Raw genomic sequence first — 11,837 nt, 5'->3', positions numbered from 1 at the left:
ACATTCATGATATTCCTGTCCCATCTCGTCATAACATGCTTACTGTCTGCCTGGGTGGTGCATCGTGGTTATAAACATCATCAAAATCCCACTGAGGAAGCTTCGTGAAGGAGGTTTTGGAGAGTACGGGCATGGGAGTCTCAACCACAGCACCAAGTGTAGAGCGTCTCATCTGATCAGTTTTTAGCTTTGTTTTTGTGGAATCTGCTTTTTTTGCTGTATGTGTAAACACAACAGGGGGCGGATTCGAGAAAGTAGTCCAGCTGATGTGGAAATTTGACAAAGAGCAATAGATGCAACATACAAGAATTAGCAAGATATACTTTAAAAGGACTTAAATGGAAAAACCATACCTGGAAATGTGCTGATACACATTTCTTTTATGACAATTTCACAGGATTAGAAATGTATTAATGAAAAAAATGTATAATATCTAATAATAGATAAGTTCCCTTCTTTCCCCTAAAGTCTTTCTAGACTAAATGCAACTTACCTGATGCTGCTTAATGATTGGCCCCATGATAAAAGAAAAAGTACAATGCAAACTGAGATCACAAGCAGCAAAGAAAAACAACTGGAGGTTTGGACTGCCATCCCTGAGACTGAGAACTGGAGGCTTTGCTGCTCAATTTAATACCGAGTGTGGTACAGTATTTGTGTACCACCCCCCCCCCCCAGAGACAGACACACACACACACACACACACACACACACACAAAACAAATGAGAGTGGTAGCTGAGTCGAATACTGTGAACAAATGTATTTAAATATTTGGTGTACTGGAGTAGTCCTTTAGCGTTCACGGGTTAAAGGAGCGCCTTTAAAGGGAAGATCCTAAAAACACGAAGAGGCGTCTCAGATGGAGTAGAGTCTGAGCTGCTCCTCCATTTCTCCCTCGGACACCTCCCCAAACGTCTCCTGGTTGTCTTTCAGCAGTTGGAAGATGGCTGCCAGCTGCTCACGTTGCACTCTGGGAAGACAAATATATCAAAGTGGTAATCATATCATATTGAGTGGTAAAAAAAATCAAAAAATCCTGCAGACTGTTATCTTTTGTATAAACTTATCAACAATGCTCATCAGGTAAAATCCGTAATAACAAACAGCACCGGTACCGTAAATATATGTAAAAAAAGCTGGAAAAAAACACAAATCAGAGCTCCTCCCAGCATCCATTAGGGTAAATGAGCTCCTGTAATTACAAATAAGTACTGAGCTTTTCCAATTGTAAACAAGACAGGTATGTTTAAAAATGTCAAAAGATAAACTAAGTAGGTACATATTCAATATACAAGGATAAACCAAATAAATACATATAATACAATAGAGAATTTAAAGGAATAGTTTGACATTTTAGGAAACATGCTTCATCGCTTTCTGGCAGAGTTAGATGAAAAGAATGATACCACCCTCCTGTCTGTACGGTACATTAAGCTACTACCAGCAGCCATTTAGCTTAGCTTTGCTTAGCATAAAGACTGGAAATAGCTAGCCTGGCTCTGTCCAACAGTTACAAAATACTTCTAATCTTCCAGCACCTCCCAAACTCACTAAATAACACATCAAGAACACTGGTCACATTTAACTCTGAAGAAATAGGAACTGGTCATTTTTTTTCTTGGAAGAGCCAACACTCTATGTCCATTTTCCTCCTTTTTGACAAAGACATTTTACGCCGGCGACTCCTGCACAAACAGTAGCCTACGCTTGACAGTGTGTATGTAAGCATGTGGGATCTAAAATAGTGTATTCAGCACGCAGCCTGCTACTATTAGGACAGCACGACCCCCAGTGGACAAATGGAAATATTGAAAAATTGACTTCTCTAGTCAATTTTTTGTTACCCAGCACGAACACACACACACACACACACACACACACACACACACACACACACACACACACACACACTTTTTTACTTTTTCTATTTATCTGTATTTATTTCTGTTTTTGTGCTAATGCAACAACTGAATATCCCTTTTGGGGATCAATAAGGGCTTATCTAACCTTACTTGATAAGTAAAAGTGAATCATTCACACCTGTGCAGAAAAACAATAACACATCATACAGCAAGTAATGCTGATAAAGATGCTACATGTGGCCGGGTTAGCTCAGTTGGTAGAGGAGGCGCACATAAAGGAAGGTGTATACCTCGACGCAGAAAGTCCAGGGTTCGACTCTGCCCTGAGACGATTTCCTGCATGTCATCCCCCTCTCTCTACCCTTTCATATCGATCTGTTCTTTCCATTAAAGGCTGAAATGCCCCAAAAAAAATCTTTGAAAAAAAAAGATAAGCTACATGACCCTCATGCGAGTAAAAGGTCCTTTCCAATATTTTTTATTTTTTATTATTGGTCCATACCAAGCCACATTAAATACCGTACATTGAATACAAGGCAAATGGGTCCTATGTCAGTGCTGCTATTGTAATAATTGCAATACTCTGACATGGATATTCCTCCAGTTGTCTGTCCTCCTGAAATCACATATTACAAGATGTATTTCTCATATTAAAGCACAAATGCCCAATTTTACCCTCACCCTCTCTATTCCAGTGTGACTGAATAGTTTTGGAAGCGACTGCCGTGTCAGCACCAGTCCCAGTGTCTCCTTGTGGCAGAACAGAGGAGAGTCCTGAGCGGATTAACTAACACTCTTCTGTCAGAGGTGACGACTGGACGCACAATCAACACCTGCTGTGACACCTGAGAATCACACGCTGAATAATGTGGAATAATGGGGCAGTGGGAGGTGGGTAAGTGGGATGTGTCAGTCGCTTCATGGCCACTTGAGGAAAAAGAGATGATGAGGCCAAAAAAAATAAATCACTGAAAACTGAGAATGCAAATTAGCCTGAAAAACAGCATTATAGTTTTTCACACAATGGCCAGAAAGTGACTCCTCTGCGATAAACGGGTGAGAATAACTCATACTTTACCACATATTTGCTCCTTTTTCAGGCTTACAGACAGTTAAAGTCTGTGCTGGAGTGTATCCTGCAATGATAAGAGCAGGGAATGCAGATACATTATGTCTGTGAGTGCTCCTCTGTTTTCTATTTTGTCCCCCAGCAGCCACCGAACGTGTCGTGTGGTTTCGTTAAATCTTTAAGTCTCATGCCATTCATCCTTCAGCTAATGCCTGGCAGAGACTCAATCTCGCCTTACTCAGTCTAGCCTAAAAAGGAGGGCTGACACATAACCTAAATGTGGAGTGGACCACAAGCAACACACAAACACGTGAAGACAGTGTAGGGGAGATTAGAGGGCTGGAGAAATTGAGTCAACACTGGACTGAGGGAAGCACTGCTACGAGGAAACAAGGGAACTTTATGTAAATGTTGAACGAAAACATTATCGTTTCGGTTTTCAGTAAAACTTTGGCAAATAATCTTTTGCCTCGACATTTTTGTTCTGTTTTGGAGTAAAGGTGTCCAACTCTGTGAATTTACTAATTTATATGTGATTTTATTACTATTATATTTGGGTACTTTTTCATAAAGCACCCTTTAAATGACTTTATTAATGGTTAATACATTGTTCACTAATGCTTTTTAGATCTGTTATAAGCTATTAATAAGAATAACTTTTGGGTTGCCAAGTTGTCTTTAGTTTTCTAATTCATCAGGAAGGCCTCTCAGCTATTAGTAGGGTCAATTGGAGGGGTTTTCCCCAAATTAATTGTTCTTATTAACAGCTTACAAACACTTTATGAAGGGTGTCTTGTCAGAAAACGGTACCCATATTTGTATTTCACTGACCTCTGCTCCTCCTCCAGCTCCTCTACTGACATCATCATTTGCAAGTGGTGGGTTCGCGCCTTTCCAGGGATGTACTTCAAGGAATCGTTTGCATTTGATTCCTCTTTATCTGATGAAACAGAATAAACATTGATAAGAAATCCACATTAAACCTTTATTTTGAAAAATCAAAACAAACAAAAGTGGTATATATTTCAATGTTTAACTAACAGTCTTTTCAAAGTGGGTGAAAGTGCTCACCGTTGATCCCTGGGCTCTCTGTGGCTCCTTCAGTCTGGGGGTATGAGAAAGCACACTTTAGGAGCTCCTTATCAGAGAGCCCAATGAATGACCTACGGCTCGGCCCCGACGAGGCCTTGGATGACGAGTCTACCTCTAAGCTCATATGCCTACATCCAGGCCTGGGGACGCACAGGCTGGATGTGGAGGAGGAGTGCTCAACTGGTGTTGCCAGTTCTTCAGTGTGAGGGTGGGGATGTGTCTCCTCCTGTCAGAGATTTAAGGGATCAGATGAGGGGCATCAAATCATAATTTACCCCCGTACAACTTAAGCAATTAATATATTCTTTAACGTCTGAAATATGTGTACGTCCTTGTAGGCCGGCCCAGATTAGAAACTGCTGTACAAATATTTAGCGCCAAACAAATCACTCCTTGTGTTACCTGTGTTCCTCACCTCTCCTGGATGCTGACTTGGCCTACACTTGGCACAGGTGTCAGGTTATGGTTTCATATTTTGCTCCCTTGGGTGCTGATTTGACATCTCTCTCCCTGTCCTGCTTTGACCTCTCTACATCCAGATATCCTCAACAGGCATTTTAGAGGCTAAAAAAAACAGGCCAGGAAGGGTCCTGACAGCTACCTGAGAGGTGTTTGGAGTAAAGTCATGTTGCTTCTTTCTATTTATTAATACCAATTTAGGCTAAAAGACACAACAAAAGACAGTTACAGCTAGTTCATGTTGTTGAAGTCCTCCTACTTGTTGCCCTCTCTGCCCCTAGTGCCCGTTATTTTTGTGCACGGCAACACACAGGTGGGCGGGATGTCGTCTGCTAGAAATGTCTGCAGAGGTGGAAATCAACCACATTTAAGCGACATGAATATTGTGCTGTGTACTGGGTTTTTCCATTTTATGCTACTTCGCACTTCTACTCTACCACATTTTACAGGGAAATGTTGTAATTTGTAGCCTACTTTACAATATTGATTTGACATGAACAGGGCTGCAGCTAACTAGCTAATTATTATCATTATTGCAAAATCTTATTATTCCCTTGATTAATTGAATAATCTTTGGATTACAAAATTATAGCAAATCCTAGTTTCCCAAAGTCCAACGTGACGTCTTCAAAATGTCTTCTTTCTTCTGATCAACACTCCAAAACCAGATGGTTAAAGAACAGTAAGAAAAATGTCAAACAAAATACTTAAAATACAAAAATTACTTTAACTATTATCAAAATTCTAGCTGATTAATTTCCTGTCGATGGACTTATCAATTTATCAACTAACCACGGAAGCTTCAGACATTCAAAACATATGATTATAAAGTAGAGTGCATAAACTACTGCAGTCTATAAAACAAGCTTAGCTTCATCTGGACCTGGTACAGTGTTACAATTCTGCTTAACATGTTCCAATAATGTAATAAAGCAATAGCCTACAGCAAAATTATTAATTTTCACTTCTCACTGCAGTACTTTTACTTGTAATTAAGTATTGTAATGTGCTAGTGCTACTTTGACTTAAGGATCTGCTTAAGTACAAGGCAGGCTACTTCTCTTGAGTATTTGTTAGTGTACTTTTTTACTCCATGAAATGTATCTTCGTGTGCACATTCAGGTTTTCCATTAAATATCTTTCATCGTTTCCCGTCTTGCCTTTTTCTTTTGATTGTAATACTTGATTACATAACACTGCAGCTAATTCAACTTATAGGTTAATGCAGCTTTTCTTTAGTTTGAATTTTCATTATTGCTATTGCTTTTACTTAAGTAGAGGATTTGAGTGCTTCTTCCACCTCTCACTGGACTTGTAAGCTGCATCTGACTGGGAGGAAAACAGATTAAGAGAGAATAACATAATACAATGCAAAACAAAACAAACAAGCAGCGCTTTCTCATGACAGGCCGATGACAGACTACTTACTGAAAGCACAGATTTCACTACATCCCAGTGATCATGCGTGCTCCCGCTGATCTCACACCAGTCGTCCTCCTCCTCCTTCTTCTTCTTCTTCTTCTTCTTGTCCGGTAAATAGCCATTCTGCTTCGTTTGATCTAATCCCCCGGCTGCGCCATCTCCTCTGTTTCCGAAATAACTTGCAAAGTCGACTGTAGGCGACGAGCCGTTAAATATCGACGTTGCGACCACAATCGCGAGAAGCGTGAAGATAACAGCTGATAATACAAAAGTTAGATCCATATTTGTGGAGCTCGGTGGATGATGTGTTTAGGCCTGTATTGTGACTGCCTCTACCCCGCTTTCTGTTCACATGAGGCGGCTGCATTCACTCACAGTCGGCCATCCCCGCAGCTTGTAATAATCCTCACCAAACATCGACGTTAACGAGCAGCATTACGGGATATGGTAGCCTACAATCTCCTCTGCGATCAGGACGTCACATCCTCCGGTCCCGCCCCCCCCCTACCGCCGGGCGAGTCAGGTGGGCTGGCACGGCACGTTGCAACGTGCTCGGCTCTCTACTTTTGCCGTTAATCCCTTCAGAGGTGAGTGTACCGCACAGAACGGGAGATTGAAATGGTTTGTGACAGGACCCGTGTACTGGGTGCAGGCTATTAAAGTCAAGCAGGGTTTACACAGTCGGTGCAGGAGTGAGGTGTTCTCACCGAGGACGCACCTTCCAATCAGTCTGCACCAGGGTTTCATTTGGACAATACACATCTGAGAGCCAGAAAGCTGTAGATTTAATGTCCAATTAGTCTACAGTCAGTGATATGGTTGACATCAATATCATATTGCACATTCCTTGGTCAATATTTTGCACACCATTTGTTTCAGATACTGTAGGCTACAGCTCTCTTCTTTTTAAAAGCAATCTATTTTAATATGTATTGTACTTTTCTATGATTCTTGACTGTTGTAGTAGGCCTACTTATGATTCTATTGTTTTTATTGCTATGCAGCCAATACGAATATTAAGTGTATACAGTGAAAATACTGATTCAATCACATTTATTTTTAACCTGAAAAACATGTAAACACGGCAAAGTCCTTTATTTTTTATTTTTAGCCTGACAGTGTCTTCATGTCTGCCTCTCAGCTCTAACGAGCTCCACTGATGATTACGTTTGACACTTTAATCTGCTGATGAAGATATGTGGTGATTGAAAGCTCCAGGACTACTATTAAATGGATCTTGCCATCTGATTGCTCATTCAACAAACTGAGGAAATGACTTATGTAGCACTGTTACACATATAACGTCAGACTTAACTCTTACGTAGAACAAAAACATCAGTCTTCTTTTAAATACAGCTCGTTGGCCAATGTGACACAGTCTAGTTGATATCACACTACAACAAACACCTGTATAGCCTACTTATTACTGGCTGGATTACCAACCAGGCAAAAGCACCAGGGGTCCGTTTCAGAAAGCAGGTTTAGTGAAAACTCTGAGTTTGTTAACCCTGAGATGAGGGAAACTCTGGGTTTTCTGTTTCAGAAAGAGAGGTAACTTAACCTCAGAGTCAGTTACTATGGTAACTGAGTCTGTGAACCTAACCTGGTCGGGAGCAGGTTTCTCTTCAAGAAACCTCGAGTTTCTCTCAGTGAACTGAAAGAAACTCGAGGTTTCTTCTCACTCATTTCCTCATTCATTCATTCTGTATCAGGCACATTTTAATGCAGTTTGTTATCTGCATGAATAAACAGTTAATAAATAAAACTTTAGGCAGATTTATATAACGTTTTTTTCTCAAACACGTCCTTTTGTCGACGATCCCATTGACGAAAAAGCTGTATTACTTCACCGAGTTTACGTCGGGAGGTGATATTGAGTCCCGACTAAATGTATTTTCATTTCCACATTTTTTTCCACAGTCCATCAGATATGTAGATACGCCTAACTTATCCGTCCTCATGTCACTAACATCCATCATCGTGGACAGGCTTTAACATCCAAGCAATCAATGTTCAATATTGACAGGCCAAATCACCTTGAGGCTCGATCTATTCCATGTCTCTGCTTGGAATATTTTGATTGCACCATAACTTTTCCACAAACAGAATTTTTTAAATCCAAAGTATTAATATAAAAAAACATTTCAGACTTAATAAGGCTATACAACGTTTACCAAACATCAGCCACAAGAGACCGTTCTATGACGATACATGCTATAATGCAGCGTGACAATGGCACATTTAGAAAAATAAGTCACGTCAGTTTTACTGCACGTTTCATCTTTTAGACATCCTTTAAAAAGCATTGTTGGAGGGAGTCTGAGAACAAGAATTTCACTGCCACTGTAATTGTTCAAAAAAGATTTGAAGCTTGACTTGAACAACAAAGATGTTTATTAGCATTCTCCTAAAGCAATTACAAGACATTTGAGAGGTTCACAGAGGAATGAAATACACAAAAAGCATTCATTAAGCAGCCTGGACTGCCCTTTAAACCCTTCACTAGGAGTCACACTGGACCCAATTTCAAAAAAGCAAGCTAAACCAGTTTTCAAAAGTGGATAAACCACAGAGGGGGGACAAAGAAGAGGAGGGAGAATACAGAGAAAAAGAAAGGAGGAAATAATCTGTACAGCACATGGAGGGAAGGAGAGGTCACAAGACAGGAGAGGATGGATGATCTGCCACACCTGTGAGCTTACAAACCAGCAAACGGCAGCGGAGGGTCGAGCCCCGGAACAGGGCCGGGCACTCAGCACCGCAACACGCCACACCATGTCACCACCGCACTGCACCGCATCTTAACAGCTAACCAGCATTACTCAACTGCTACACAACTGCGCCTAGTGCACAAAAGATACACAAGAAAGAGGGTTAGAGTCATAGGAAAGCAACTTTAACCAGACAGAAAATAGAGATTTGACAGAAAAGAAAACGTATGCTGCCGGATTAGCAAATTACAAATGAAGTGGCATAGCGATATTAATGTTTTGCTTTTATGTCACTAAACAGTGGGCCATTTTTCAAAAGAAAAAGAGTGGTATAACATAGCTGTCAAGGCTTTGAACATCCAACATGACACCCTGCAAATAAAACTCATATCCATCTAGAAAGTGTTAAACAAGGGATTTTATTAAAATAAATCTATGGTAATTTAAAAAAAAATAATAAAATACACGTGTAATCAAAATATAAAAAAAACCCAATTTAATTGAGAAAAAAAAATCTAACACTTTTCAAAAAGCTCAACTTTACAAACAATGATCACATCAAAGTCACAGAATTTGTTTATGTTAACTTAAGTCAAATTTAAAACATTTTAGACCAAACTCCAATAACCTTTTCAGTCTGCATTCAGTGGTAATAGTGGAGTCCACTTGCTCAATGTGAGACTCTTCCTGATGTCCTCAAGGCTCAATCATCTGAGATCTGGAAGGAAAGACAGAACAGAGTTAAGAAGAGCAAACCAAAATGACTCAACTCCTGCAACTGACCTGGATATTTAAATACAGTACTCTCTGATCTTCTTTCCCCTGAAACTAACATTTATCAAACTGCATTTTTTTTTTTTTTTGGGAATTAACAGCCCAGCATTTTCTGGGAATCCATCTTCATATATTATACCTAACATTTCTAGTAATCTTCACATTCGCTGTTAACACACCACTCTTGCCCCTCCCTCACCCCAAACTAGCTCTAACAAGACTCTTACACTCGGGCGAATTTGAAAAACAAACCTCGGTTCCCTTTGTGAGAGGCGGAGGAACCCACAGGCACAGGTGGGAACAGTGCTCAGTGCATCTGCCTGTGATTCCCGCGAACGTACCTCACCACACCACCTCATACACCAACTGACAGCCCGAACCACTGCCATGACGACCTGCTCCATAGCAACCACCGTTGCCTTGGTGACCTGCTTCTTAGCAACTGCCATCGCTCTCAGCAACAGGCAGGTCACATGGGCGGGTCACACACTAACTGCTCTCACACTGCCACACCCCCATCTCCTCCTCCTCCTCCTCTCTTTGCAAACAGGACTCAGCAGCTTGGAGGAAAGAATTCCACATTTAGGTGAACGTTTTGAGTGAAGAACCCTCCCATACATTCCCCATTTTCAAGTATACTGTAGGTCACATTAACCCAAATCTCATGTCTGTGTGTGCTTTGGATTTGCTGAACGTACACGCAAAGTAAAGGACACACAGAACTAGGACTGTTAACTACATCAGTCCCAATCTTATTTTAAATAAAATATTCAGGATTCTGCAGACTTTGTTGCTTGTGTGCAAATGACTGTTACATAGCACCAAGCCTGCAGAATAATAACCCAAGTGATGACAGATAGCCATCTCATACATTTGAAGCAAATAATATAATCCACCCTTTCCCATGAATACCGTCATGTTGTGTCCATGTCTGGATTAAGTCATTGCCTCGTTGTCCTCTGGAGATTTAGGCCTACTCTTGGATTTGGAGCGGGACCTGGATTTGGACCCTCTGTTGGAAGGCGGGGTTCGACTCCTTGACTTGGAGGACCGAGACCTGGAGGGAGACTTTGTCTTGCTCCGTCTGGGGGTCCTGGACTTGGATTTAGACTTGGACCTGGATCTGGAGTCAGAGTGAGACCTGGAGCGGCTGTAGTGGTGGTGGCTCCTGGATCGGGAACGGCTTCTGCTCCTGGAGCGGCTGCGGCTACGTCTGCGGCGACGGGGGCTTCCTGAACGGCTGTTGTAACAGAAAGAAGCACTTTAACAGCAAGAGCAAGCCAAAACAAGAGAGAAACTGACAGAAGTAATCTAAAAAAGTACTTAATAAAAGTATCTTAATGAACAGTATCTTAATGGCTACTTGACTTTAAACTGCTCAGACAGAGGTAGCTGCAATGTAAAGCAAAGACAATAACTCTAGATACTTGATCATTCTATAGATCAAATGATTAAACCAAAAAAAATCTGTAGATTAACGTTACTAGATAATGAAAATAATCGTTAGTTGCAGACCTAACCTACTGTATTATATTAGCACATTAGTATATGCAAAATAAAGTGCAATTCAGAATAATAACTACATTATGATAACTCGCATGCACAGTTGAACTGAAAGTGTTGCTACAACGTATTAAAGGTTTAAGTTACAAAATAATGTATAGGAAAACAAGCAGGACTATTTCAAATTAAGTTAAGTTAGTTTCTCCAACATGTGCTGGTTCACTCTATTGCAAAACAAACGTAAACGAGTTCCACAGCTAAACCTAATCACACCAGCATTTACCTTCTGCTTCTGCGTCCGCCGTACCCGCCTCCGTATCTGCGTGGCGGAGCCCCTCTCCTGCTGTACATGGAGTCCGGAGGTCGTCCGTAGCGGGCCATCTGCACCCGAAGCTCCCGCCCGTCAAGCAGCGCTCCGTCCATAGCATCCATTGCGTCCTCGGCGTCGCGCTTGTCGAGGAACCGCACAAAGGCGAACCCGCGGCTCTCCTTGGTGTACCTGTCTCGGGGGATATACACATCTCCCACACGGCCGTACTTCTCAAAAACTCGGCGCAGAGTCTCCGGCGAAGTTCGGTAAGTCAGGTTGTCCACTTTCAGGGAGGTCATACCCTCAACGTCTGGCGGCGCCCTTCCGTAGCTCATTTTTTCGTCTCCTAGCAAGACAGCCGGACTGTTAAGTCGAAACTCGTTAGGCCCTATTGTTAAGTAAACGGTTGCTGTTAGTTTATAAATCTCCAATTGGCGAATTTGGTTCAAATTCTAGCTGGTGTTTTTAATGGTTTTGCACTAGTAGTCATCCCTACCGCGCTGCTTTCACGTGAAATGGCGGCCTCTAAGCTTCCTTTTCCCCTTTCTTTGCGCCTGTGTTGGCCTCCTCCGATTGGCTACTCGACTGTTTATTTTTCGCCACATAAACCGTTACATACTGCCCTCTATCGACA

General features: G+C 41.5%; 2 protein-coding genes across 6 annotated transcripts; both read right to left on the bottom strand.

Annotated features, from left to right (window-relative positions):
* Window positions 1-493: 493 nt before the first annotated feature.
* mxra7 (matrix-remodelling associated 7) lies at window positions 494-6,386 on the bottom strand. 3 transcript variants are annotated; one of them, XM_078279025.1, is made up of 5 exons: window positions 5,912-6,383; window positions 4,137-4,250; window positions 4,004-4,037; window positions 3,764-3,872; window positions 494-971 (listed from the first exon to the last, which is right to left on the bottom strand). In XM_078279025.1, the coding sequence occupies exons 1-5, from the start codon at window positions 6,185-6,187 to the stop codon at window positions 857-859; spliced, it is 648 nt and encodes a 215-aa protein (XP_078135151.1). In that variant the 5' UTR covers window positions 6,188-6,383; the 3' UTR covers window positions 494-856. The 3 variants fall into 3 exon arrangements, with proteins under 3 accessions (XP_078135151.1, XP_078135148.1, XP_078135149.1); XM_078279023.1 differs by adding an exon at window positions 2,942-2,999 and having other exon boundaries at window positions 882-971; window positions 4,004-4,250; window positions 5,912-6,386; XM_078279022.1 differs by having other exon boundaries at window positions 4,004-4,250.
* A 2,628-nt stretch (window positions 6,387-9,014) lies between these two features.
* On the bottom strand, window positions 9,015-11,762 carry srsf2a (serine and arginine rich splicing factor 2a). Of its 3 annotated transcripts, none has more exons than XR_013503723.1 (4): window positions 11,177-11,762; window positions 10,303-10,630; window positions 9,643-9,950; window positions 9,015-9,334 (listed from the first exon to the last, which is right to left on the bottom strand). XR_013503723.1 is itself a non-coding variant. In XM_078279028.1 (3 exons), the coding sequence occupies exons 1-2, from the start codon at window positions 11,536-11,538 to the stop codon at window positions 10,327-10,329; spliced, it is 666 nt and encodes a 221-aa protein (XP_078135154.1). In that variant the 5' UTR covers window positions 11,539-11,760; the 3' UTR covers window positions 9,015-9,334; window positions 10,303-10,326. The 3 variants fall into 3 exon arrangements, 1 of the variants encoding a protein (XP_078135154.1); XR_013503724.1 differs by having other exon boundaries at window positions 9,732-9,950; XM_078279028.1 differs by lacking the exon at window positions 9,643-9,950 and having other exon boundaries at window positions 11,177-11,760.
* Between the last annotated feature and the right edge of the window lie 75 nt (window positions 11,763-11,837).

This window comes from Sander vitreus, chromosome 21 (assembly GCF_031162955.1).
Source record: "Sander vitreus isolate 19-12246 chromosome 21, sanVit1, whole genome shotgun sequence".
In the NCBI taxonomy this organism is placed as follows: domain Eukaryota; kingdom Metazoa; phylum Chordata; class Actinopteri; order Perciformes; family Percidae; genus Sander; species Sander vitreus.
The sequence above is the reverse complement of the archived record's forward strand: the minus strand, read 5'-3'. Positions and strand labels throughout refer to the sequence as shown.

Excerpts from the sequence above, each read along its gene's own strand:
- mxra7 (XM_078279022.1), bottom strand. The coding sequence starts at position 6,187 with ATGGATCTAACTTTTGTATTATCAGCTGTTATCTTCACGCTTCTCGCG. Across the intron at positions 3,873-4,003 it reads AGAGAGCCCAGGGATCAACG|ATAAAGAGGAATCAAATGCA; the intron begins GTGAGCACTTTC and ends CTGTTTCATCAG. Across the intron at positions 972-3,763 it reads GAGCTGGAGGAGGAGCAGAG|AGTGCAACGTGAGCAGCTGG; the intron begins GTCAGTGAAATA and ends TTGTCTTCCCAG.
- srsf2a (XM_078279028.1), bottom strand. The coding sequence starts at position 11,538 with ATGAGCTACGGAAGGGCGCCGCCAGACGTTGAGGGTATGACCTCCCTG. Across the intron at positions 10,631-11,176 it reads GGCGGACGCAGAAGCAGAAG|CCGTTCAGGAAGCCCCCGTC; the intron begins GTAAATGCTGGT and ends CTGTTACAACAG.